This window comes from Lytechinus variegatus, chromosome 7 (assembly GCF_018143015.1).
Source record: "Lytechinus variegatus isolate NC3 chromosome 7, Lvar_3.0, whole genome shotgun sequence".
In the NCBI taxonomy this organism is placed as follows: domain Eukaryota; kingdom Metazoa; phylum Echinodermata; class Echinoidea; order Temnopleuroida; family Toxopneustidae; genus Lytechinus; species Lytechinus variegatus.
Genome location: NC_054746.1, coordinates 43712353 through 43738487, shown reverse-complemented (window position 1 = coordinate 43738487; position 26135 = coordinate 43712353). Strand labels below are relative to the sequence as shown.

The following is a 26135-nucleotide window of genomic DNA, read 5'->3' as shown; positions in this document are numbered from 1 at the left end:
TTGATTGAAATTATACTTGAAATTATATATATATTGATCCCTAGTAATTATTGATTGTATGAACCATGATGATATACCTTACAGGCTGTCAAGATAATGTTTAATTATGGAAACATTACAGCTATATGTAGATTATTATTATCATGGAAAGTCAAATTTAATATATGTGACATGTAAATTCACACAGTGGAGTTATATTCCATTGAATAAGTTATTCATAGAAGATTCTGGTAAATGTTACTTAGAAATCATACTGCTGTGTCTGTAATGTGATAATGATTATAAATAGAAATATTTGATGGTGCATGATGTCATGGAATGTACAATAATTCATTTTAGGACAAAAAACATGTATTCTTCTTTATACTTTGACCACAGTATTATTAGATTATTTTAGTATTCTTATCAATGATATGACTAGTCAAATTGATTTTATCATTGGTATAAATTATATTGTAATACATAAAGCTCGACAGTATTGCAGAAATGTCTATTTATTGTATACATGTAATTATGTGATATATCTAGTTCAAAAATAATTGTATGTGAATTTATTGCATTGATGTTTTAAATGAGTAGAATTTACTAATATGTACATGAAAAGGGCAAAAAAGTTATTCACAAACATGATTATTTGTTAGATTTTGTATTTGATTGATGATTTATCTGGCATGGTTTGCTAAAATAGAAATATTTACATATTTCTTGCTCTGATATAATGTCATATTCTTTTTGCTAACCTAGGAGTTGTTTTACAAAGATATAAGTGCAACCCCCCCTCCCCCCTTCAAAAAAAAACAAACACACACTTCCCCATGAGATGGTATGGCAAGAAGCACATCACTGTATTGGTTGCATCACTCCCATGGGACCCACTTGCATTTGTCAATGAGATTATATCAAGCATAGCATGTGTTGTTACCTTAAACATGAATTTTAGTCCAACTTTATTCTGTGAACCCCCTCCCCAGATGATGTTAGATATGGTTGAATATGGACAATTAATTACATTGAACCATCACTAATACATGTATATAGATTTGTTGTACAGTCAATTAAAAATCGCATGATGAGGTCATAATTTTTATGTCAGTTACATCTTTGTAAATTGCATATTTATATCTTGAGGAAAATGCTCCATTGCCAGTATATGTGATGTTGAATATTGTAAATGTCATATGAGTATTGTAGCTTGTGGTTTGTGCACCAAGGCTAACCTCATCCCAGTCCTTGATACAGCTCATTACTCACTTAAATTAACTACGTTTTTGTAATTATGATGTGTGAGGACATTTGGTTTGTTTTTAATGAGGCATTTTAGCCAATTTATTGGTCTACTGCACTTTATGGCATTGGAAAAGAAGGAGAAAGTCTCTAAAGAATCAAAGTTATGATTGATGTAATCTCACACACAGGTCTTTATGAGGTGCTATTGCAATTCCTCTTTGGACTATTCTTAGTTCAAAAAAGAAGAAGAAGAAGAAATTGGAAAAATGTATATTAAGTTTAAACCATGTTTGGATTTGAAACTGTGTGAACCACTTTACTTTTACCTGTCAGAAAATGAATTTGACTTCCATTTGTACACCATTTTATTTCTTATTTGTATAGACATTATCTTTTGGTTTTTCTGTTACGAGTTCAAAATGAAGTAGAATATTATACTCATTTTGTTTTTAATAATATGTGATTACCCTTTTGCTTGGGGTGCACATAATTTGCATGTATTCACCATTTATGTTATTTATTTAGATGAGAAAATGGTAACACTGCCATTATAACTGTAGTCCTAAGTGTACTGTGCCAAAAGATTGCATTGTAATAATAGAATTTAAAATTAAAGACCATGTCCACCTCAGATACAAGTTAAGTTCAATAAATGAATAACAACCGAAACTAAAAATTCTATCAAATAGTTGCCCTTTGAGGTTTCACATGTCTTGTGCACAATACAGAATGTATACTGAGTTGATAATTCTAACGCACAATTTATCTTTTGTATTTTGGTGGGTAGACAGGCTTCCCACAGTCATGGAAAATCCGGGAAAAATTTGTGGTCATGGAAAGTAGGAATTTGAAAAATCTGTGAAAAAGTCATGAAAAAAGTCATGGAATTGCATTTACCTCTTGGCTATGGCAGCTTTCCAGTTTGTCATGTCTCACAACTATCTTGGTACCCTGGTCAGAAATGGCCCATATACTAATGATAATAGATGTACATGTCATGAGTAAGATAGTGGGTAGAATGGATGGCTGTGAGGGGAGGTGGAGGCCATCATAACATGTCTGATTTTGGAAACCATGCCAGAAAGGAAGACATGTAAAGCAGCAATTTATTCATGGAAAAGTCATGGAATTTAATTTTCAAATTTCTGTGGGAACCCTTTTAGAGAATTTACAAATATGCCGCTTTTCTGAATAACGAATATCGAATGGGATTTACAAACGTTAATGTGTAAAATTATTCAATCTATATTACATATTAGCAGTGGATATTGTAGCATATTGCTTATGACAATGATGAGACTGTATCAGATCATGAACGATATTGACCATACTATAGTGGTTATGATGTCATTAAGATGAGCAGATGAAAAATAAAATGTCACTGAACATGGAGAGCCTGCTTGGTCAGCCTTGCATAAAATTGCCTAATGTATCAGACTGGATAGCAAATTTTACACTTTTCCATAAACATTTTATCTGGTCAGTTGTCTTCAATAGGGTATTTTCTTGATTAAGATATCCTTCTATCTCAAAGTACATGGCCCTTTTACTATTGATACAATAGAAATTGTGATTTCCATCAATTCCTCACTCTTGTCCCATCCCCACTCTCCAATCTTTCTCTCTCTCTCTCTCTCTTTATCACCTGCCCTCTCAGTTCTTTTTTTCTTTTCTTTATCACTTTCTTTCTCTATCTTCACATGGTATCAGCATCCTTGTTTCTAATATAATATATTTCTTTTGTTTTGATAAAGACAATAGACACATCTCTTTATCAAGGGAAAGTGATTATTTATCAAAATGGAGCCCGTTTGAGGATTTAAGAAACATAGAACAATTATTTCACTGTGTTAAGAGGTAATATAGGCAACTTTTTTTCAAAATCTGACCTACATTTTATGAATTATTTTACCATTGATCTGAATGCTGTTCTTGTTAGTGTTGTCAAATTTCTTAATAACTTGTCTCGTGTCTGGCAATAATTGTTCCACTTGTGCAATCAAGTATTTCATGGTTTCACAGTCCAGTTAAACGAGATGTGCAATTAGGTATCTCTGAGTCATCACAAAGACTAAGCAGTGGATGTAAACGGTAACTCTCTACTTTGATTCTCAACTCTAACAGGGTTCATTTCCATCCATCAATATATTTGTTAAATAATCAGTGCACTGTAAAAATACAAACTGCAGTAAGCACCATTAAAACTTAATAAACTGTCAAATTATTCCTTGAATATGACACATCGTCTGAAATTTCACTCCTGATTTCAGGCAAACTTTAGTCTATTTCTTAAATAAATTTCTAAAGACCATTTTGGACTTGGCAAGGGTGGAATCCTTGCTAAGTTTAGATAATTATGGTGAGATTGGTAATTTATTTTACTTTCCTTCATTTTTTTTTATTATGATGAGCATCAAAGTCAACATGATTTTTTCTTTGGAGGGAGGGGGGGGGGGCTTTTCCTGCTTCTCATCAACTAAAATTAGAGAATATGCTTATTTTTTCTTTAATTTTAACCAAACTGAAATTGCTATTTAACCCTTCCAAATTATCTTTTATTAGATATTATTTGCTCAATTATTTAGATTTTCTGTATTCATTAACAACAATCCCAGAATAAAACCCTTTCAAAATATGATTTGTTATTTTAATATGATAAAACATTTCCTCTCAGTTCATATTCTATGTCTCTCTTTCTCATCACTTTTGTAATGTTAATATCATTTACCTAGTTGATGGATACATTTGTAAAAATGGGAATACAGTACAAATTTTATTATGACATTAAACAATTGCACCTTGTTAAAATGGTACCCTATGTAACCATAATATGTTTGATTATTAAGCCTACTTTATATCTATACCAAATTGTAGATTTTTTCTATTTATATCAGTCTTGTTTTCTAATGATCCTATATTCTACCCATTTTTCACCTTGTGTACAATTTGCTATTAGATGTGTCCACATTGATTTGTATAATAGTTATTGTCATTCCTTTTTAGCCATTTTGCTGAATAAATAGTGCTATATCTTCCCATAAATTATTGGCTTCATTTCTATTGCTTTTTGTCTCTATTGCTTAATGTAAAATTTGAGTTTAAATAATGCAGTATTCCATATAACAATTTTGATACTTTCAGTTCATCTGTAATAATACTCAATTCTAATACCACACCTCTCTAGTGATGCCATGTTCTTGATGGGGGTGGGGGGAGATAAAATGCTTCAAATTGTTGGCATGCTGTGCACACCAAATTATAATACAGAATTTTGTGCCAAACAAAATTATTACATTATAAGTATTAAAGTGTTTTGGTTTACTTTCTGATGATTTTTAAAACATTTATTTGCATTGCATATTAAAATTTGTTCAAGTTGTCCAAATTAGTGGTGGCAAATCAATGTCCCCTTCCCCTACTCAGTATTTTTTTAACATGGTTACCTGAAAATTGGTCTATTTTCCAGTACTTCTCCCCTTGTTTTATTCCTCTTCTTATTCTGTGCATTGCTCTTTGTTGTTGTTTTTTTTTTTGGGGGGGGGGGCTTGCTTCAGCCATAAAATTATTTGAATATTATGACGGCCATTACGGAAAGATCTTGATTGGCAACTGGAGACAAGCATGTTTCATGCTAACATAGGAAAAAGATATCTGTTTAGAGAGAAGGGTTTAGAGGGTCATAATCTATCACAGCTATGGGCACCTACGTATGTAAAACAATGAGTGGGTATTTCATCCACTATAAGAATCTTTCTGCTACAAGAGTGATGATGCATTTGCAGATTATGGAACTTACATTTTTTATAGTACGGGGTGCCTCATTCTATTTTCAAATTTTAAGGTGCACCTTCTGCCCCCCCCCCATCAGCCCCTGGATATGTACTTCAAAGAAGTTTTAATTAACAATTACAATATTTTTGTGATTTTTAACAAGAAAATGATTTATATATATTTATCAATATTATAGAGAGAGAGAAAGGGAGGGGGAGAGCTTATTTTATTATTATCATCATTTACAAAATTCAGATGAGCTAGCTCCTATTAAAGTTTTGGATGAGCCGAGCCCTTTTTGGGGCACAAAAAGAATGCAGAGGATATTCAAATGAGTATTATTTATATTAAGGCACTATCTATCAAGCTAGCTAGAAATCTATCAGTTTTGGGAGATCCTCAGCAGTACCGTCCAAAGTTTACAACGCCCTCATCGCTAAAAATCAACATCCAGCAACAGGTCCGAAATTGAAAAAATATATATTTGGTAAGTGATTTAAATAAGATAATCAAATTGTAAAATAAAGATATTATGTTATATGGAAAAAGCGTGGCTCAGGTGACCTTGAAGTAAAGTTGAATTGGCGAATTCGACTTCTATTTGTGAAAAAGTGTGAACGAGTTGTGTGATGTGTGCGCTTTGCAGACGACTCGCTTCTTCAGTTCTTGTTATCAATATTCACGAGAAGTTGCCCCCAGAGTTTCGGCGACCGCACAGAGTAGGATACCGTCTGAATCTCACACGTGTGTAAAGCCCGGACGGGGCCGGGGTGTAAAGCCAAAAAGTTAAAGGAAATAACAAGCTTGTCCCGATACCATTTCTGACCCTCTATGACATAACACAAATAATTAACAAATTTTACTTTCCTTGTTTTTAACTTTTATAGTTGATTCTTAGCCTTTAAAAATGAGCAACTGATCAGGACATAGACATAGTCAGGTACATAGTCTCATGGATCTAGGCCTACCCGATTTTCAAACTAACGTTACGGTATATGCAAATAATTTTTTAGTGATGGCTGAGTGCGCTCATTCAAGAAACAAGGGGCCTATTGCACGAAAGGGTCTTTGCAAGGATCGTCTTTCGTGTCGCCCATATTTTATGATGCGCCATGTGAAACGCATTTTAAATAAATCAACTGCAAACATATTTTATTTGTCCGTTAAAATAAACAAAATATTTGTTTATAAAATGATGTGATTTATCATGAAATTGTATAGAATTTCATTTAAAAGCGAGCTAACGAATCTTATTCTTTATCATAAATTTCAGAAACACCCCGCTTATAGCGTATCATAAAAGATGGGCGACACGAAAGACGGTCCTTGGAAAGACCCTTTCGTGCAATCGGCCCCAGGTTATGATATGTATGATGTGTATTCGCCTCTTGTTTGCAAATGACATTTTGCGAATTTCCTGTAGAAAAAAATTATGACATTGATGGATTTCAATGAGATTGATTGGATCAATCTAACTCTTTAAATGTAAGAGAGGGCACAGACAGGTATTGATTAAGCCCTGTGTGCCCTATAACATTTTTGTGACAATTACAATTATGAAGGAACTTTACAAAAGAAAACTGTCATTATTCCGCTGCAACTGTAATGTCAAGGGGAAAATGAACTCCATATCCAATGTCAATGATAATATAGACTTGGTTATCATTTTCAGCTTACATGCATAATGTTGCCATGAAATCTTAAAATTCAGGTAAAATTATTGATAATGTAAATGGAGCATTCATCAATGGGTTTGCATCAGGGATTTGTTTTGACAAACTTCAATTGAATGACATAATTTGTGTTTATTAGCTGACCAGAAATTATCTTTTTCAAAGATGGGAGTTGCTGCTACCCTGTTTGGCTTTCAACATAGAGCCATATAGCAATGTCAATCTGGTGCTCTTCAGTGGCTGCAGGCCCAGGATTAATTGGGCAAAATGAATTTTTGGATGATCTCTATTTGTGATTTCTGATTCAAATATTGAAAATCTGAATTCCCTTATATTTTAGAATCTCAATAATAAGATGATTTTAATTTTAATATTCAGCTTGCAGCCTGGAACCATGGATATGTCAAGTGAAAAATTACTTTTCTGTGATTCAAAACTTTCATATCATAAACACTGAATGATTTCTACTTTATCATATCACATTTCCCTATCAGATATTCAATTGGAAACATGGCCAACAGGAAAGTTCATCGTCTTGGTCTTGATGAAGATATCGTAACCCGGCTCACTCGGCATAAGATATTCACATGTCAGGTATGGTTTCTAAACTCTCTTGGTACTTTACTCTTTATTGACTAGATGGCACACGTAGGTTGTCATTACGTGCATCATCAAGGATGAGGAGGATGCAGTCTTAAAATCTTGTACCAATATCTCAAGGTTTGTTAGAAGAGCCAGATAACTGGTGTAGAAAGGTTTGAAACTTGATTACGAACCTAACTCATTATGGCTCAAATTTATTGTCTACTTTGCAGCATTGATTATTGCCTCAAAAAGCAGCATTTCCCCTTGCAGTTGAAATTCAATAGAAATCCATAGCTAAAAAATATCTAAGAAATTATTTACTCAATATTACATTAAAATTAGAAGTCTGATTACCTCACTTGCTACACATTCATTCAATTCTAAATGTTTAAAGGTTTCATAATGTTTTTTCATAAAAAAAAAAGTTACAAATGGTTTATTCGATATAGGGAAGTTTTATATTCACCAAGGATTACTGAATAATTTGAATTCCAGAATCAATTATGCATACAACTTTTAAATTGCCAAAACAAATACTGTTTCTTAATAGGCAAGTTAATAAAGTCAGTTAATTGTTTTATTGAATGTTGTAAAGGATCTGCTGACAAAAAACCGACTAGAACTGCTGAGGATATTTAATACCCCTGAACCAAGAATTAGAGAAGCAACAATGAAAGCAAGCAAAGTCTGTGCTCCTACTAGTAAAAAGGTAAGGATGGTTGTTGGTATTCACAAATCAAATTATAAGGATTACTAAAAAAATAAGGAAGGAAAACTGAAGGAAAGTTAATATGAATTGAAGAAAAAAAATTGAAAAATATACAAGTGAAATTGACAACTTTATCAATTGAATTATTTACAATTATCTGTGATTATGAATTTTAACCAGCTTATATGATTTACTAGTGATATGAATTAATAATAATAAAATGAAAGATATACAAATGAAGAATGAGTTGATATCTTGCTGCCTTTAATCATAGTGAAGATATATTCATCTGTTAAAGATACATTGTCAGATATTTTTGTTTTATTGTGGGGCAACGAGATCATTCTCATCATATCGTAGTAGAGTGCAATCATGTAGATGATGGGCATTCAAATCATAAGTTCTGTAATTATGTGAGACATGGAGTGTTTATTACTGATATTTGTCATGGGTTCATTTTTGCCCCCTTTTGATTATGGATAATAATAATAATGATAATAATATTAATAATAATAATAATATTGATAATAATGATAATAATAATAATAATGATAATAGTAATAATGATGATAATAATAACAATAATAATAAGAAGAATGATGATAATGATAACGATAATGATAATAATAATAGGCATTTATATAGCGCCATCTATCTAGAAATAATCTATTCCAAGGTGCATTGTTTATTATTATTACCCCGGCTTTAGCTTGAGCTGCCTTTCAGTGCTTAGTACATTCAAGGAAATCATCTTGCCGTGCACCCATTCACCTCACCTGGGTTGAGTGCAGCACAATGTGGATAAATTTCTTGCTGAAGGAAATAACCCCATGGCTGGGATTCGAACCCAAGACCTAAAGTCAGAAGACTCATCCACTGGGCCACAATGCTCCACAGGATTCTATTTAGTTGTAATTAACCATTTTATAGGAAGCCATTCTTAGGCATTTATTATTTATATCGTGTATATTTTATGAATTATTTATTCATTTAGGCGCTGCAGCTATGTGAGAGAGGTCCGGATTCTTGTCCTGGTATTCTCCCAACATCTCTTAGAATACTTGACCAACTATTACATGGAGGATTACTATCAGGCACTATTACAGAGGTGAGACATCATTACTGAAATGTTCATTTTATCTACCTCCATGTCTGTCTGTCTATTTCAACCCCTTCCAGTTTTTAAATTGTAGATTGTCTTTTAGGGTCATTTTTGTCTCTTTGGGGATTCAAGATTTTTAAATATATGCATTTTTGCTTGCTGATTGAATATAATAGAAGACTATTGTACTTAAAAGACATTTGCTTTAATGAATGATTTAATATGATGAGAATAGATGCATTTTCCTTTGGTATGGAATTTCCCAAACCATGCATTGTATGGTCAAGAGGGATTTGGCAATATAAGCAAAGAAATGTTGCTCTTTTCTTAAATCAAACATTGAAAGAAACATGAAGATCTGCATACATCCTTACCTGAATATATACATGTATGATTTGATTGTGTACACCAGATAGCTGGACCTCCTGGGTGCGGGAAGACTCAATTGTGTATGATGCTGAGCGTCTTGGCTACTCTACCAGTCGGTATGGGAGGATTGAATGGAAGTGTTATGTATATTGATACTGAATCGGCATTCAGTGCAGAAAGGTGGGTCATTTTAAGATTGAAGTATTAACATAGTAATAATTGTAAAATGTCATTTTTAATAACACTATTATTTCTCTATCATTAGTAAAAGCTGAGGTAGGTGTTACCAACATCATCATCATCATCACCATTGTCATGACTGTTATCATTATCCCCACTACCACCAGTATCACCAACTCCACCATTACTATTGACTCCATATCACCACCCCACCCCCATCACAGCCACCACTAACACTATCTCCATCACTGATGCTTTAAATACCACCAACTTCATCATTATCATTATCATCATTCATCATCATCATACCACCACCACTTTCACCATCACCACCACCACTCTGACCCCCTAAAGCAGCAGCACCAGCACTTTCACCATCATCTCCTATATTTTTAGTAAAAGCTGAGGCGAGTGTTACCAATGTCATCATCATCAACATGTTTTTGTAGTTTTATTACCCTGTGGATTAGTATTCTGACTTTGAAACAGAGGGTTGTGGGTTTGAATCCCAGCCATGGCGTAATTTTCTTCGGCCAGAAATTTATCCACATTATGCTGCACTCAACCCAGGAGAGGTAAATGGGTACCTGGCAGGAATTTATTCCTTGAAATGCCACCACTATGAAAGGCTGCGGGGCTAAAGCCAAGGTAATAATATAAAATTGAGCACATAGGGATGCATTTGGCAGTGATTTGCTCTATATAAGCATGTTGGTATTATTATCTAGTGAACTATCTTTGAATATCTTTTCTATGCTAAAGAACAACTCATTATATGAGGAAGATCGAAGATTATAGTAGAAAAGGGGTTAACCCTTACCAGACCGGGCTTTTTTGGGTGTTATATGACTACCCCCCCCCTCTTTAGATCTTGGGCGCTGATTGCGCGACTGCCATGAAAATTGGCATGATAATAGTGTGAGATGCAATCTACAAGGCTGAATGGTTGATTTTTTCTGAAATCAGATTTTTTAAAGTATGAATTAATTATGCTAATTTATGGGTAAATCATAATTTTTGCACTAATTCACTATTAAAAGCTCAGAGTGCTAATTTTTGGTGTAACTATTCTTTATATCATTGCTCATAATTACAAATGAAAAACATCCTGGTTTGAAAATATTTTTTTAAATGTATTTTATTGTTTTATGAAATTCTTTTGTATTTCTTGTTTTTCTGACCTTTTGCTTTTCTTTGTTTTTCACCAAATTTATAGCAGAACTTTTTTGAAGCATAATCATGCAAAAATCATTTAATTTCAGCTGATGAAATTAAAAATAATCATATCCTTTTGAATAAGGTGAGAAAATTCAATTTACATTGACTTTGTACCCAAAATCATGTTTTAGAAAAATATTGGGTCTGACATGCATTTATGTAATGTTTAGTAATTTTCGAACTACATACCCAGGTATTGTGAGTTTGGTCACAAAAGATCTGCAAGTGAATAGTTCGTTTTTGGTGCGGTCCAAAAAATTTGCACATTGGAATGGTCAGGAAAATGTCGAAGGAGGGGGTTAGGGTTAAAGAAAATGTTTTAGTATTAACCCAGAATGATTCATCAGTCAGATTAATCTACTGGCTATCATAAAGTATTCATGTAGCTCTCTACCCAGTCCCAATCTGTCCAAGGGTAAAGAGGTTAATAAATGTCTAAGCAGAAGAGGATGAGGGGGAGAAAGTGAATCTTTGAGATTCCTGAGATTGCCATCCCACTGTGATATATATCCCAGATACACATCCATATCTTAACCCTGTATTACATGGAATATATGATTGATCTGATTAATTGCAACTATGGAAAGCCAGCAATGCCAACGTTTAGAATGCATGTTGGTTCAAAGTAATTTCTGAATATAATGTATTCTCATGCATGCGTCATAGTTATAAACAATCAGTGTCCTCTTGGTTTCTAAAGGGACATTATGTTCATTTGCTATAATTATCAAGAATTATGATGATTGATTTCCATAGTGATCAATCACATCTCTTTGTTAGACAGTACCTTTATCCCCCAACTTCATTGATGTGTACATGTGCAAGTCATTATTTATTCATTATTTGATCAAAATTAAGTGTAATAAAGTTGGTTTTGTTTCAATTCTAGTATTTATACTTTTCTTGTAGTAAATACATGAATTTCCAAAGTAAGGTTAAGCTCAATGGGATATTTATAATTCATATAAAGATATCATTGTTATAATCATTGATTTTCCATAACACTTAACCATAATCTTTTGTATTTTTTCTTTATGATTATTTTAGATATTGAAAACAGTAATTAAATACTTAAGGATTGATCTTGCTCTTACCTTTTTTAAGGATGTTTATTTTGTTTCAATAATTTTCTTTGAAGGCTTGTTGAGATTGCTCAGTGTCGTTTTCCAGACTATTTCTCATCTGAAGAGACCTTGATGAACCTAGTGGAGAAGGTCCATATATCTATGGAATCTACATGCTCTGACTTATTACACAGGTGATCAGCTCATTCCATCTCATATTTATTTATTTGACATAATAATCTGAAATCATGAAGGCTTCACAAATTAAATTCATTTTTATTCTCTTCATAATGATAAGTATAAAAGAAGTGAAACAGCAGAACGTTACACATTACAAAATTCATAGAATAAAAACCACAACATAAAACAGCAAAGCAAAAATTTCTACATTGTAAAGAAGATTGAGTCAGGCCAGGAAGATTTTGTCCAAATCACCGACTGACCTAGAAAATCATAATAGATAAAGAATATGAATTACAAACACATGAAATATTAACAGATTGGAAATGGACAAAAAAAACACAAGGAATTAGTGTCTCAAATTTGTGATTTAATACCAAGAATTTTTTTTTCAATTTCAAGTTGTCCAACATAATTTTTGTGGTACTTAGGAAATTATTGAACTAGTCATGTCAGAGCAAAGAAATCTCAGGAAATCATAATAACTTTTATCATATATAATGGTTAGACTGACTTGACTCTTGGTACCTGATGCATGCAAGTATTTACTTATTTTGTTTTGCTGTTCATTGTTTACCTTCTATTCAATCACTATCATAATTGTTGAGTATAGAAATGAACATAACACATAGTTAATAAACTTTCAATAATAAAGGCAGACTTCTGCATGTGTAAATGCCATCAGAATACTCACTTACTTTGGGGGGAGGGGGGTAGAATAAAAGGATTAAAAAAGGTTAACTTTTGTCTATATGAAATTTAATAGAACTATGTTGAAAATATGTATTTCGTAGTTATATCGGGAGGTACAAGAACTGAAAATCATATAGAGTGTTTCAACTTAGTTTGAAGTTTTCCCAATGTTTTATATTGTCTTTGAAGGTTAGAAATATTAGAAGAAGATCTTATAGAGAAAGGGATACGTCTTGTGATTTTAGACTCGGTTGCCTCATTGGTCAGGAAAGAATTTGATGGAAGAGTCGGCCGAAACATGGTGGAGAGAACAAATTTATTATCCAAACAGGCAGCCATCTTGAAGTACCTGGCTGAGGAGTTTTCAATACCAGTAAGTCAATTTTTTTATTTTCTCAGATTAAAGAAAAAATATATTTATTGATCTGCCACATGATAATAATTAGTAAGGTGGTGGTAGTTATTTTATTCAACTGAGCACTGACAGCTTAACATTCTCTCTGAGGGACTTGTTTATGAGAATGAATTCTTTACAAAATTGTACTAGTAGACTACCTTACCTGTGATATAAGGTACTGGGATGACGAGATCACCACCTTGTCAACTGAGCTTCTATGCCTCTATCATTTTTATTTTCCACATGTAGACAGTCATGGTAAATAGACTATTTTGAACTGAAGTGGTCATTAACATTAATATATGCGAGATCCAAGCAATATTTTTTATTTCTACTATGCACTAGTGTACCTGTATCATGATTAAGACTTAAAAAGGGGAGTGTTTACTATTCATAAATGAAATATGGAATGAAAAAAATGATAATGCCCACTGATGTGGAATGAAGATTGTTATTCATATTTCTCCAGGAGGGTCATTATTCATGAAAACTACCATTCATAAACCAAATTTTGGGTTGTTATTCATATTAATCAATAATGGTCACTTAACATAGGTTCCACTGTTCATAATGCATAGCAAGAGTTGCTAATCATTACGGGAAAAGAGAGTTGTTATTCCTCACCAAATAAGAGGTCCCTAGTCATAATCATTGTTAAGGCTAAATTCCTATGCTACATTACCAAGTGCATCTCTAACTCAGTGCTGCATATTACCTTATCTTGTTCTAATGAAAGAATACAGGTATTTAAATCAACTGAATGCATGAAATTTCATGCATCATTTTTTAAAAATGATTTTTTAGGGTTAACTTTTTGAGATTTTTTTAGAGAAGAGTGATGGTGATTGTATGAGGGGATTAGAGTATTATGGTGTTGACTATTATGATAATTGATAATGATGATTTTATCATTCATACCTTGATACAGAAGAACAATTACTGACTTCATTTGATTTGATGTAAAAAGAGTATATTTGGCAGTGAAAACAAATTTTCTTGTTTTTACCCCATATTGCATTAATACAAATCTGGTAACTGAATGTCTGTGTACCAAAGGATATACCAGGTGTCTGATAATTCCTTTATCTCTGCAGTTGTTAAATAAAATAAAAAAATATAACATTCATGCGGGATGATGTTCTTCTAAGAAATTTTTATTGATTCCTTCATGCAACATGCCTGCAAATCGTTGAAGAGCAATCAGACTGCCAGAAAGAGATATTGTAAGTAAACCATCACATTGCATGACCAAACTCTTTGTCCCAATATGTTTACCAGATGTGGAATGCTGTGTATGTTGCTTTCTATGTGGTTCAATAAGATTGCAAATGCATAGTTTTGAAGTGGATCAACACTGCATTAGGATCCTAATATGAGTTTCATCCATATGTTCATTTGGGATTTTCTAACACAGTATTGAACTATGAACCTTCAAGTAATTCCTGATATTGTTTTTGTGTTGGGATGGTTATAGTAATTTGATTGAAGCAAATAAAGCCCTTATTATAAAAAAAATATTGAAATATATGGATAAATAGAAAAGTAAATTGTATGATAGATAGGTAGATGAATATGGGTAATAGAAGATAGAAAGGATCATCAATGAGCTAGAAGGGCAGAAATTTAAAAAAAAGGAAAAGACTTGCAAAATGAGAGAGAGAGAAATAAAATAGGATGGGAAACAGTGATATAAGTACAGAGAGAGGAGGGAGAGATAAGAGAGTGAAAAAGAATGGAAAAATAGAGAGATAAAAGAGACAGATTGATAGGATTGAGCTAGATAGAGGTAGGAAGAAAGACAGAGGGAGAGAGAGAGATCAAGAGAGACAGACAGGTAGAGAAAGGAAGATAAAGAGATGAGTAGCCTTAGGATAACTAACCTCAACATCCCATCACTATACACCTGCATGTCGTCTATGACACACCATATCAGGCCATGTAAAGCTTTTCTTTCTAACTTTGACATTTTCAAATGCTGCCGTGATGTGAAGCAAAGAAAATATAAAAATAGAATCATGTACTTTCACCATTCTCCCTAATGCTCTTAATGATATGTTCACACGTGTTGTTGAATTATAAAAAAATCACCCTTTTAAATTATGGAAAACACTTAGATTGGCTTTTTTTTACATCGGATAATGAATCGGAAATACAACTGCCCATTCCAAAATAGTTTTATGAAAATATTGATATTAAAGTTAATATCTTATGGTACCTTGCTTTTCTTGAACAGGATTTATCAAATCTTGGCTTACTCATATACGAGTAAAAATGCTTTTCTATTTCTGGTTTTGCTTGTCATTGTACTCTTATACTACAAAATTTTGTACTATAGGCGTCTCTTTTCTGACGGCGTTCCACTTGTTTATATTTATGTATGTATATCAGTCATGTGTCTAGTTGATATTGTTATTGTCTTATAACTATAGTTACTATTGAAATATTTATCTTATTTCTATAGTTATTGCTATGTTAGTGTCAGCTATCATTCAATGAATTTGAAAGAATTGATGTCTTAAATTTTTTTGTAATTTATTATTTTTCTTGTGGGGACAGTGCATCTTGATGAATGAAATCCATCAAACTCTTAGCTAATTTTTATAGAGATTTATGCCAGCCATGACGTAATTTCCTTTGGCAAGAAATTTATCCACCTTGTGCTGCGCTCAACCCAGGTGAGGTGAATGTGTACTAGGTAGGAATATATTTCTAATAATAATAGCAGGACCTTTTGAGAGAAAAGTTTTCAGAACTAAAGTGGCTTCCCTGGGTAAAAGTGTTATTATTATCAATGGATGAGTAAAACATTTAGATGTACAGGAAAAACAAAGTTCGTTATTGATTTTTTTTAATTGATCATATGTTTGTACATTTCAAGATATGAATATGGTGCTCATGAAAAATTCTGCATTTTTATTGAAGTAATGTTTGTCGTGTTGAATGCATATGTTTTCCTTGTAAATGATTAATGAATATAACTAGAAAGGAAGGTGAATAATAAATAGGATTGGGAAATATCAATAATGAGTGGGGTAGGATGAATGCTAAAATTCAAAAGAAACTTATTTCAACTGTGTTATCTCAAAATGCTGTAAAAGCAGTGCTAACCACAATCCAAACTGTTGCAGAGTAGACATTGTAATCTGTATTGAGTAGATCAGCGACGTGCATTAACCTACCAGAGGAGAAGAGACAAACTTGTTCTAGTAAACCTAGACACTGGGCTGAAAAGGTCATTTCTTTAAAATTATTTGCATTTAAGATGCTTGGTTTGCAGAGAAGCGATATGTATGAAAAGCGCAGGCTAGATCAATCATATCTATGGTGTCTTGCTGCAAAGAAATAAAGTTGACGTCATCTTCTTGACATTCTCTCTCATGCTCTCTCTCACTGTTCTCATTCTGTCATTACTCTTTATGCTCTATTATCTTTTTCCTTGTCTCATTCCTTCTTTTATCTTTTTATATATATTTTTTTAATTCTACCTCCTTTCTATGAGTCTTACCCCCCCCCCTTTGTGCTTTTACTTTCCCTATTTCTTGCTTTTCTCATTGGCTGTTCTCTTTTGTTTTTCTAATTTTCCTTCTTCATTTTTTCTATTATTTCTACCTTATTGACTCTCTTTCCCTTTCTCCTCCTGCTGCCCTCTCTCCATTATCTCTTTCCTCTTTATTATCAACATTTATTATTTTCTCTCTAAGTATCTTGTCATACCCTTAGAATATTTTTTTCAGCCATTTGGGAAACCCATTATGATGTAACATACTTCTACCAAAATATAACAAACATGAAATTGAGAGAAACTTATCCATCAGGGTTTGACTAAATTCAAACAAATGATAAAGAAGTAGATGAAATTTAAAGTTTGTGTTTAATTTTCCAGGTATTCTCATGTGGCCTCTTGTGTATGGTATGAACTATAGTCTTAAAGAATGAACTCTCTTCTTCATGAAGTTACTTTTTTAAAAGTAAATTAATTTCACTTGTTTATAAGATATTGTTTTTAATCATCAACTATTGAAATATGACAATTAATTAATCATAAAAATTATAATAGAATAAATGAAGTCATAAATCATCAGACTTCCACTGATATGTTTTTCATATTTTTATACTTCTATTCAAAGCAGCTTAAAATCTGCACAGGGTGGACTTCAATCTTTTATAAGAAATAAATTGATGTTTTCTTAGCAGTCAGGAACATCTAACTCAAACCATAAATGTATACTATCCGATAGCCAATTATCTTTCTTTCATGTTCCTTTCATTTCTTTGTCAGTTCTTATGATATAGCTTGTTAGAATTATTCAGGGCCTCAGGCTATCAGCCATGTCACATTAAAGATTTAAGTACCTAGGACAAGAAGTGAAGACAAGGTGGGGGTGGGGTGAGGTTTAGATTTGGGCTGTGGATCTGGGGAAGGGGTAGAATTTAGAATATGGAGAAGTGGTGTTGATTGATATTGAGGCTTGGGAAGGAGGGAGGGGGGATAGAGAAGAAAGGTGATATAGATTAGAATTGACAAGCCTAAAATCATTATTTCAATTGAAAAAAAAAGATGTCAAAGTTTTCAATGATTAATGTAATAGAGATATAGACGTCACTATATACAAGCCATTGGAATAGTGACATCAAAAGTTCATCTTGCCCTTTGCATGTTATTTTTTAATCATTATTTTATTCTATTAAAGATATAATGAGAATATCTTTCAAATCACAAGGAAATTTGAACAATGATTTCCTTCATGAACTTATCATTTCATCACCACCACCACCACTATCAGCATCATCATCATTAATTTCATCATCATATCACCATTCCCATCATTGTCATCATCACCATCATCATCATTATCACAATCATCATCATTACCATCATCATCACCATCATCATCATCATCATCATCACAATCATGACCATCATCATCACCACCACTGTCCTCATATATTTGAGCTTATCATGTTTGAGTATTATTCATATTACAAATGGAAGGTGTAAGTCCACATGTTGTTAAAGTGTAATCTCCTAGAACCATGAATCATTTTGATGAGTCATTTCATGTTCAGCCCCTGGACCTGTCTCCTGTTCCCCCTATTTTTAGCTATTTCTTTCTTTCCTCAATGTGGGTAAATTCAACTCTGACATTCAGGTGTTTCTATTGCAACACACAAATAGAAGAACCATATGACCAAGTCATATGATATCATGAATGGGTCTAGAGTGTCCGGGTCGAGATAAAGAACTTGGCCTGAATGACTCATAATTAACATAGTGGTTATTCCACCAATGTATTTGTCTTGCATCGATTGAACTGATCTTGATTCACATAAGACATCAAATGCAGAATTTATTTAAGAAATCAAGGTAGAGATATTCCAGAAATTACCATTTTATTAACATAGCTTATGAGAGTACTCATGCTCAACTTTGAAGATATTTTGTGGTTAAATATTTTCACCTTGTTCTAAATATATATTATAAAAAAAATGAATATCTATTTGAATGTATTCCATATTCGTTGATAGAAATCAATATTGAGAAGTAGATTTTATGTACATTGAAATATTACAACCATTTTAACAATTTCTACCATTTCATATTATATTTGATTCTATTCTCACAAGTATTTTATTTCATAACACGTTTTGCAACTTTTAATGTTCTGAATACCCCAAATCATTTGTTTATTGTATTTTAGCTGAAAAGTAGGTGTGCATGCAATAATGTATTTCATTTTTTGCATGTGCAAGCTTGTAATAAGTCCATTTTTGTGTTTTTTGTTTAAAATGTATAACTAGTTGCCAACTGCAAACCATCCTGTCTTCATTAGAATCTATGCATTCATTGGGTAGCATAGGGGTTAATGATACTTGTGGTATTTAGGTCAATATCCTTTCCACTTCAAACTAAGTGGTGCGAATCAACATAGGAATTTAACATTGACTATTGAGGGCATGCCATATACTAGTAAGACATGATGGAGATGGCTGGGTCTATTCTGGTTTAGATTGGGTCACACAGAGAGAAGAGACAAATAGAGAAGAGAAGGAAAGAGAAAGGAAGAGAAGACAAGAGAAGATAAGAGAAGAGAGGAGAAGAAAATAGAAGACAAGAGAAAGAGAATATTAAGAAGATAGAAGACAAGAGTGGAAAGGGAAAGAGAAGAAAGGCAAGAGAGGTGAAGAAAAGAGAGGGGAGAGGAAGGTAAGAGAAGAAAATAGAAGAGAAGAAAATAGAAGACAAGAGAGGAAAGGGAAAGAGAAGAGAGAAAGAGAATAGAGAAGGGAAAGAGAAGAGAGGAAAGGGAAGGAGAGGAAAGGGAAAGAGAGGGGAAGAAAAGGAAGGAGAGAATAGGGGAATAGAAGAGAATGTAAGAGAGAAGATAAGATGAAAAAAAGAGTAGAGAAGGAAAGGAATTGCCATACAAGGGGGGTGGGAGAAAATATGTAAATTTTTTTTTGCTTCTCAAATTTTTCTTGGGAAATGTGCCCCCCCCCTTTTGAAAATCCTGGATCCTCCCCCTGTATACAGTGCTAACACACACCCCTTTCAGACGATGAATATACCTGTCCAGTTTGAGGATGAATTCTAGTTATATTGTGTATGAGTATCATTAACATATACTGGGTTCACATCTAACCAAGATGTGACTCATGTACTTGCAACAACAAAAAATCATTTTCTTTTGATTATTATTATTTCCAATTTTGAATTCTATGTGAAATTCTTTGGTGAATATTTGTTCTCGTCTCCAATTGACAGAAATTTGGACTTCAATAAAGGTAGTAATTCACATTTTTTATTTTTATAATGATTGAAAATTATGCATTTGTATGCATTGGTCTTTCCTTGTTCATCTATTCTTTTCATTTATTATGTTTAAATATTTCATTGTAAATACTTCCTCTATGTGTAATATGCTATGTACCTTTTTAAGAAAGGCCCTATAAAAAATTATTATTGCTATTGTTATTAATATTATTATCATAAATATCATTATACAGATAAATAAGTATTATTGTGCTGATATTGGTTTTGATAGATTTTATAATGAATGATAAATGGTCCTTGTCATTAGCAAATAATTGATTTGTTTATTTTAGATTTGTGACCTTAATGTAAAGACTTCATGAAGTAATTTTTGTCTCATCTGAAAAGCAGAGTGAGAGTCAACATGAAGTCTTAATGGAAGAATAAGTTTTTGAAATGACAGCATAACTTATGAAGTATATGGACCTACATGTAGTTCATGAAACTTGGACATAAGGTTAATCAAGTATTTCTGAACAACATTACCAAGGTTAAAGGTTATTAATGTCAATGAACTTTGGCCATGCTGGAGGTAATTATTAAATTGCTGTTATAACTTTTAAAGTTTATGGATATAATTTATGAATTGTGGACATCTATGGTAATCAAGTATCACTGACAAGTCTTAGGTCACATGATCAAGGTCAAATGTCATTTAGGGACAATGAATGTGGTATTGTATTATATGAATAGTGTTTTTTGTGAATAATTATTTTATCGTAGTTTTCAAAGTCAGCACTGCTGCTATTGAATCGCGTAATGCAGGTGAGACTGCCAGAGGCGCTCCACTCATTATTTATAAGCATCACAATTAAAACAAAATTATGAGTGCAACAACTACATGATATGATATTGAATTTGGCTCTTTTAGATTCTTACTTGGTTTTAATCAATACTATGTGGTACATAGTGTGATTTCACCATTCACCGCATTAAATTGTTAAGACATGCAAGATGTTTTTTAAAGGAATGAAGCCATCGCTATAAATAAAAAAGAGAAAAGAAGAAGTTAAGCAAGGGACTCTCAATATAAATCATTTCTGATGCATACTTTGGCATTCTAAAGAGGTTTCAGGAGTTTGAAGTCTGAGGCATAGGTGCGAATGGAAAGGCATGCATGCTCCTCGGAGTGATATTACATTGACGGCAGATATGACAAATGACTGTGTGAAACCTGTTAGGATACGCAGATAAACAGGACATAAATATGAGTGTGTGGGACATGCATGATAGCGTACCTCTAGATTGTATGCTGTTACTGCAGATGGGTGATTGTCATTATGGGTTGGGAGTTAAACATCATTAAAGGTATTGTAGAATATTGGTAGATGCATCCCATCCTAAGAAAGATTTTTATAATTTGCTAAAATATGAAATTAAGATGTTCATATTTACTAGTACCTCATTTTTAAATTTTGGGGTGTCATAAATTCATTTCTTTTCAAAATATTCACATTTCATTAATATAAAGATTAAAGAGAAATACAGTTACTTGTTTGAAGCGAAAATATGATATATTACTCTTGCATGTATTTTTTTTACATTTGTATACTTCAAACATCTTGAGGATTTGTAATTTATGTTTAAAATCGTCCACTTTGTCATGGACAGAGTAACATCAATGTCTCATTTTAATTGTTTTACATTGTTGTAGTTAAAATGAACGTAATCCAAGACATATTTTTTTTTTGCTTTTTGCAATAGGAGTGAAAATTGACAAGATGTTTATTATGCTCCCATTGATGAATATGTGATAGATATGACCAGTGTATTGTAACTTTAATCCCAATCACAACTGGGAATTTAAGTGATTTTTAGTCAGACGTAAATCCCCTATTTTATTTAAGTTTGTTTTAAATCTTTGTGAAACACCCCCAGACTTAGACCTTTGAGTGTGATATGGAGTTGAATCTCCTATCAACATTTGTCTTGAGAACTCTAATTTAATATGAGTCTGGGGGCTATTCTGTACCCTCCTCCAACCCATTGCACAGGCCCTAAACCTTCCATAATATACAGAGAAGTGGCTCACAAATCATATTCTCTCCTCTCATGCATATCTTCATGTACCTTATTCAGTTTTGTCTTGTTGTACTCTGTGTCTTATCGTCTGAGTTCTTAATATCCTTGCCTTCGTTTGTCCTATCGTATAGTTTCTTTTAATTTTCCTTTTTTGTATTGTATTTCTTTTATATTTTCTGTTTTCATTTTTAACACCAAGGTGATGTAGGTTTGAAATCTTATCGATTTTAGCATTTTGATGTGTAATCTCTCAATAATAATGTTTCATTCTGAATAGTCATAGCAATATTCAAACAATTCTTGTATCTGCAAGTTTATATTTGTTAGCTTGTTTGTACAGATATATGCATGTAAATGCCCAGAGGGTGTGCTTTTTCAGCATCATCTGATTTAAAATTATGATTTTCTGGTTAAATTGTAGGACATGTGCTTATACTGATCCTGTACATGCATTGACATACCCTTTGAATTAAGTTTTTGTCAACTTTCTTGTTACAGTTGGTCACTGCACCAAGTTTTGTGTCAAAGCAATGCAGAGCATTTATTCTGAGAAGTTTTCCTATTTTGTAGTAAATAATATCTTAGCATTAAATTTGGGAATTTTCAAATTCTCTTTTTTTTGCAGTGTGAATGGAGCTAAGAGAGCATTCCCTGCAATTTGTTTTCATATGGTTCTGATTAAATTCCTTTCTCTAATAAATGGAGTCAAAGAGAAACGGGACATTTCTCTCTTTCTCTTTCCTGCGATTGTCTTACAAAAGGTAAACTAATATTGCATGTCTGCGATAAATATGAGTTAAGAAATGAAATGAATTGGGGAAGAAAGACATGATCAAAGACAGTCATAATGGTAACTATAGCAGTGATAATATTGAATGCATCCTAAGCTAAACTTGTTAGAGCGTCTTTTGATTTCAGCTTCCCACCCACCCACACACATTTTTCTCTGTCACTTTGCCACGACACCATCTCTCCCTCTTATATTGGTCTGATGAGGCTGCTTGATCACAGACAAGAACCCTGGTAATGCAAGAGAGAAACTCCCAATTTTTCATGCAATTATGAGTTTGTCATCGTCGGGATCAGCTGGCCGTCGCGGCCCCTCGCCGCTCAAACCACCTGTTTTATTTCGCCAACACAAGAAGAGGGTGCTGCCAGCTAGGGCTGGGGAGCTGGGCAATGCGTCTACCACATACACGGAGGGGGAATGACGTTTTTCGGCACAATCTAATTGGATCGAGTTTCTTTAATATGATCGGAGCGATGATGGAGATCACGAATGGGACTGTAGGAGAGGATTGGGATCTTGACAGTCAAGCGAGGGAGGCATTTAATGTAATCAAGGAACGCTTCCAATTCAAGGGGCTTTTCCTCTCAACGCCTTAGCAAGAGAGGTTCTTGGTATCTAGGGAGGGAGCGTTCACGCTTTCTTCTCAATCATCATCTAAGTTGATTTACATAATCAAATGTAAAAGCACCCTTTCATGACAGAATATTCATTATGGTGAAAAACAATATTTAGTTTCATGAGATATCAAGTAATCCAAACTGATATAGGTCGTATTCCTACTTTACACATGTATATCTTCATATAAGATTTTATTTCACTTTTTATCCTGGCAGTGATTCGCTATATAGTTCTTTAGATTTATTAAGCATTTATGTTTTAGGTCTATCAGCTGATGATAATTAATCTATGTGAGATGCTTATATTGTTGTGAATAGTTCATGTCCAGTTTGATTTGGTTTTGATATTATTTCTGACAAAAAATCTTGATATTAAGCTACCTCTTTAATAATCCTGAGATATTGAAACAGTTTGTGATTTGTAGACTGTTTGGTGTCAAGGGCAAGTTTGACATATTAGATATTATAATTCACACAAGAAGTTTCACTAATTTTTTATCAATCAAATGAAATTATTTGACAAAGCAAGTTAAAAAAAAACAATGTACAGTTTGATGATCAAATCAACAATTTTGAAATATCACTTTACATGTTGTAGATCAAATCAGTAGATGCTACTGTTTTGTGAATAACACATGAATATTATAGTTGTTTGAGAATGAGCATGAGTTAATGTGAACAGATGATAAAACCTTGTACTCTACAGACATCTTTATGCACTAAACTGGCTAGCCCCGACCTTAAACAAGCTCGTTCTCTTGATCCAATTGTCTTGCCCTTATCCCCTCTTCTCTCTCAATTCCAATCTTAACTTTCATTTTAAAGGACTTATTAAAGAATCCCTTTCCTGGAGCTTTCTGATCAACAGGACAGTCTCTCCTACAACATACTCATTTGCTGGGTGCCATTTGGTGTAATTCCATTATTTTTATGTAACATTACTAAGGCTAAACACCCTTATTGTTTTTTTATTTTTTACATTGCTGAATTTCATTGCATAAATGATGATTTAAAAAATAAATAATAATATTGTTATAAAAAGTTAACAATCATGTGTTTTCATTTTCTTAAATAAAAATGAGTGTATTGGACTATTGGTCTTTGTGATAGTGTACATAATTCTTTAAAGAAGCTTTATAGAATTAGTTTTAGTGTTACAGCAATTTACAGAGTACTGTAATGTTTATCATTTACTTACCACCATCCAACATATAAATATAATTTAATGCAAATTTTTACAACTTTGTAAGAACAGTGATATCATTCAGTAACATTTTTTAATTATGTTGTTTAGGAAAAGACAAGATTGTATTAAAGATGTATTAGTGGTATATTAGTCTATTCTACAGGGTCTAATTATTTACACTCATTATTTCCATTTTTGATAAGCCCTCATACAGACTTAGGACCCAAATGTAAATTTTGTATAACTTGTACATGCTCATTGTAGTGGATACTTCCAAGGAGGGTGTCCAGTCTTTCTTTGCATATGGAGATTTGTAGTAGGGCCATTTACAAGGATGTACCCATATGGAGTTATTGGAAGTAAATGCATAATGATTAGACCCGATTATCAAAGCTCATGTGAAGCTTTGGTAAGCAGTCATTAACATGAATTAGATTTCAGCATTCCTGAACATGACCTGCGAACATCCCCATCTACAAAATTTTACTGGCCATCAAATATTTTATTTAGCTGTTCTTTATGAAATCAGAATTTTTAATATCCAAATATCTAATACAGCGCCCATCCCCACTAGAGCTGTATTTTAAAGAAAAACGGCCTATTGATCACTTATCTTACAAATTTAGTGATTGTATATGATCAGAAAGCTAGAAATAGGTAATTTCATTCCGATTAGTTTATGAGAAAAAGTTTTGTATCAACAAGAATAAGCAATACCCAGGTACATGAGCAAAATACATTTTCATGTAAAACACATTTGTCCCCTGTGTCCCACTCCCTATCTGCTAGGTACAGTTGTATATGAGAAATCGCTTGTGAATTGACAAATATTTTGTAAGGTTTATTGAAATGTTAGTATTTTGCTGGGTGCTCCATACCATATTGCTTCATGGATAAATACAATCTACCATAAACCGGATAACAAAACTACACTTTATTTTGTAAAAAAAGAGAAATCAGGTGATAAAACTAGGCACAATTTATTCCAACTCAACCTTTTGGAGGGGAGGTATTAAGAAAAGACTCATCAATATACAGCTCGGGCTTCATGGAATGCAATAAGGTTTGTTGTCATTAATCATTCATTTCCCTGGAATGAATTAGTGATTTAGCTCTACATGCATGCTATGTCCTACTTCTCACGAATGATCATGTATGTCTCTTTCATTTGTAAAGGAGGTGAAATGTTTTACTTCTGACCTATCAAGTACTCCTGTAACAAGTTCATTGTACTTTGGGATGTCTTTGTGTTTAATGTTCACTTAATAACATCAATGTATGTTGCTTTGGAATTCTGTTCTAAATTTTATTCCTAAAAATTATTAAGTCAGCAGCATACAAGTTTATCAAGGATGTTTGATTCAAAGAAATATTTTGGGACGGACGAATTCTGAAAGATGACTAGCATGTCAATGAAGGGTAATGATATAATTTATGAGACATTTTATGTGAGACAGTGTTCTTGTGCTTTAAAGATATTCACCATGCCCAGTGGGTGTGCCTCACCCACCTATGTTATAGTCTGTAGGAAAGCATGCTTT

General features: G+C 32.9%; 1 protein-coding gene across 1 annotated transcript; it reads left to right on the top strand.

Annotated features, from left to right (window-relative positions):
• Positions 1-5381: 5381 nt before the first annotated feature.
• Positions 5382-23870, top strand: LOC121419394 (DNA repair protein RAD51 homolog 2-like). Its single transcript, XM_041613848.1, has 8 exons — positions 5382-5485; positions 7166-7265; positions 7852-7965; positions 8960-9073; positions 9480-9616; positions 11973-12092; positions 12961-13144; positions 22920-23870. Exons 2-8 carry the CDS (start codon positions 7182-7184, stop codon positions 23004-23006), a joined length of 840 nt encoding a protein of 279 aa, XP_041469782.1. The 5' UTR covers positions 5382-5485; positions 7166-7181; the 3' UTR covers positions 23007-23870.
• The last annotated feature ends 2265 nt before the right edge of the window (positions 23871-26135 follow it).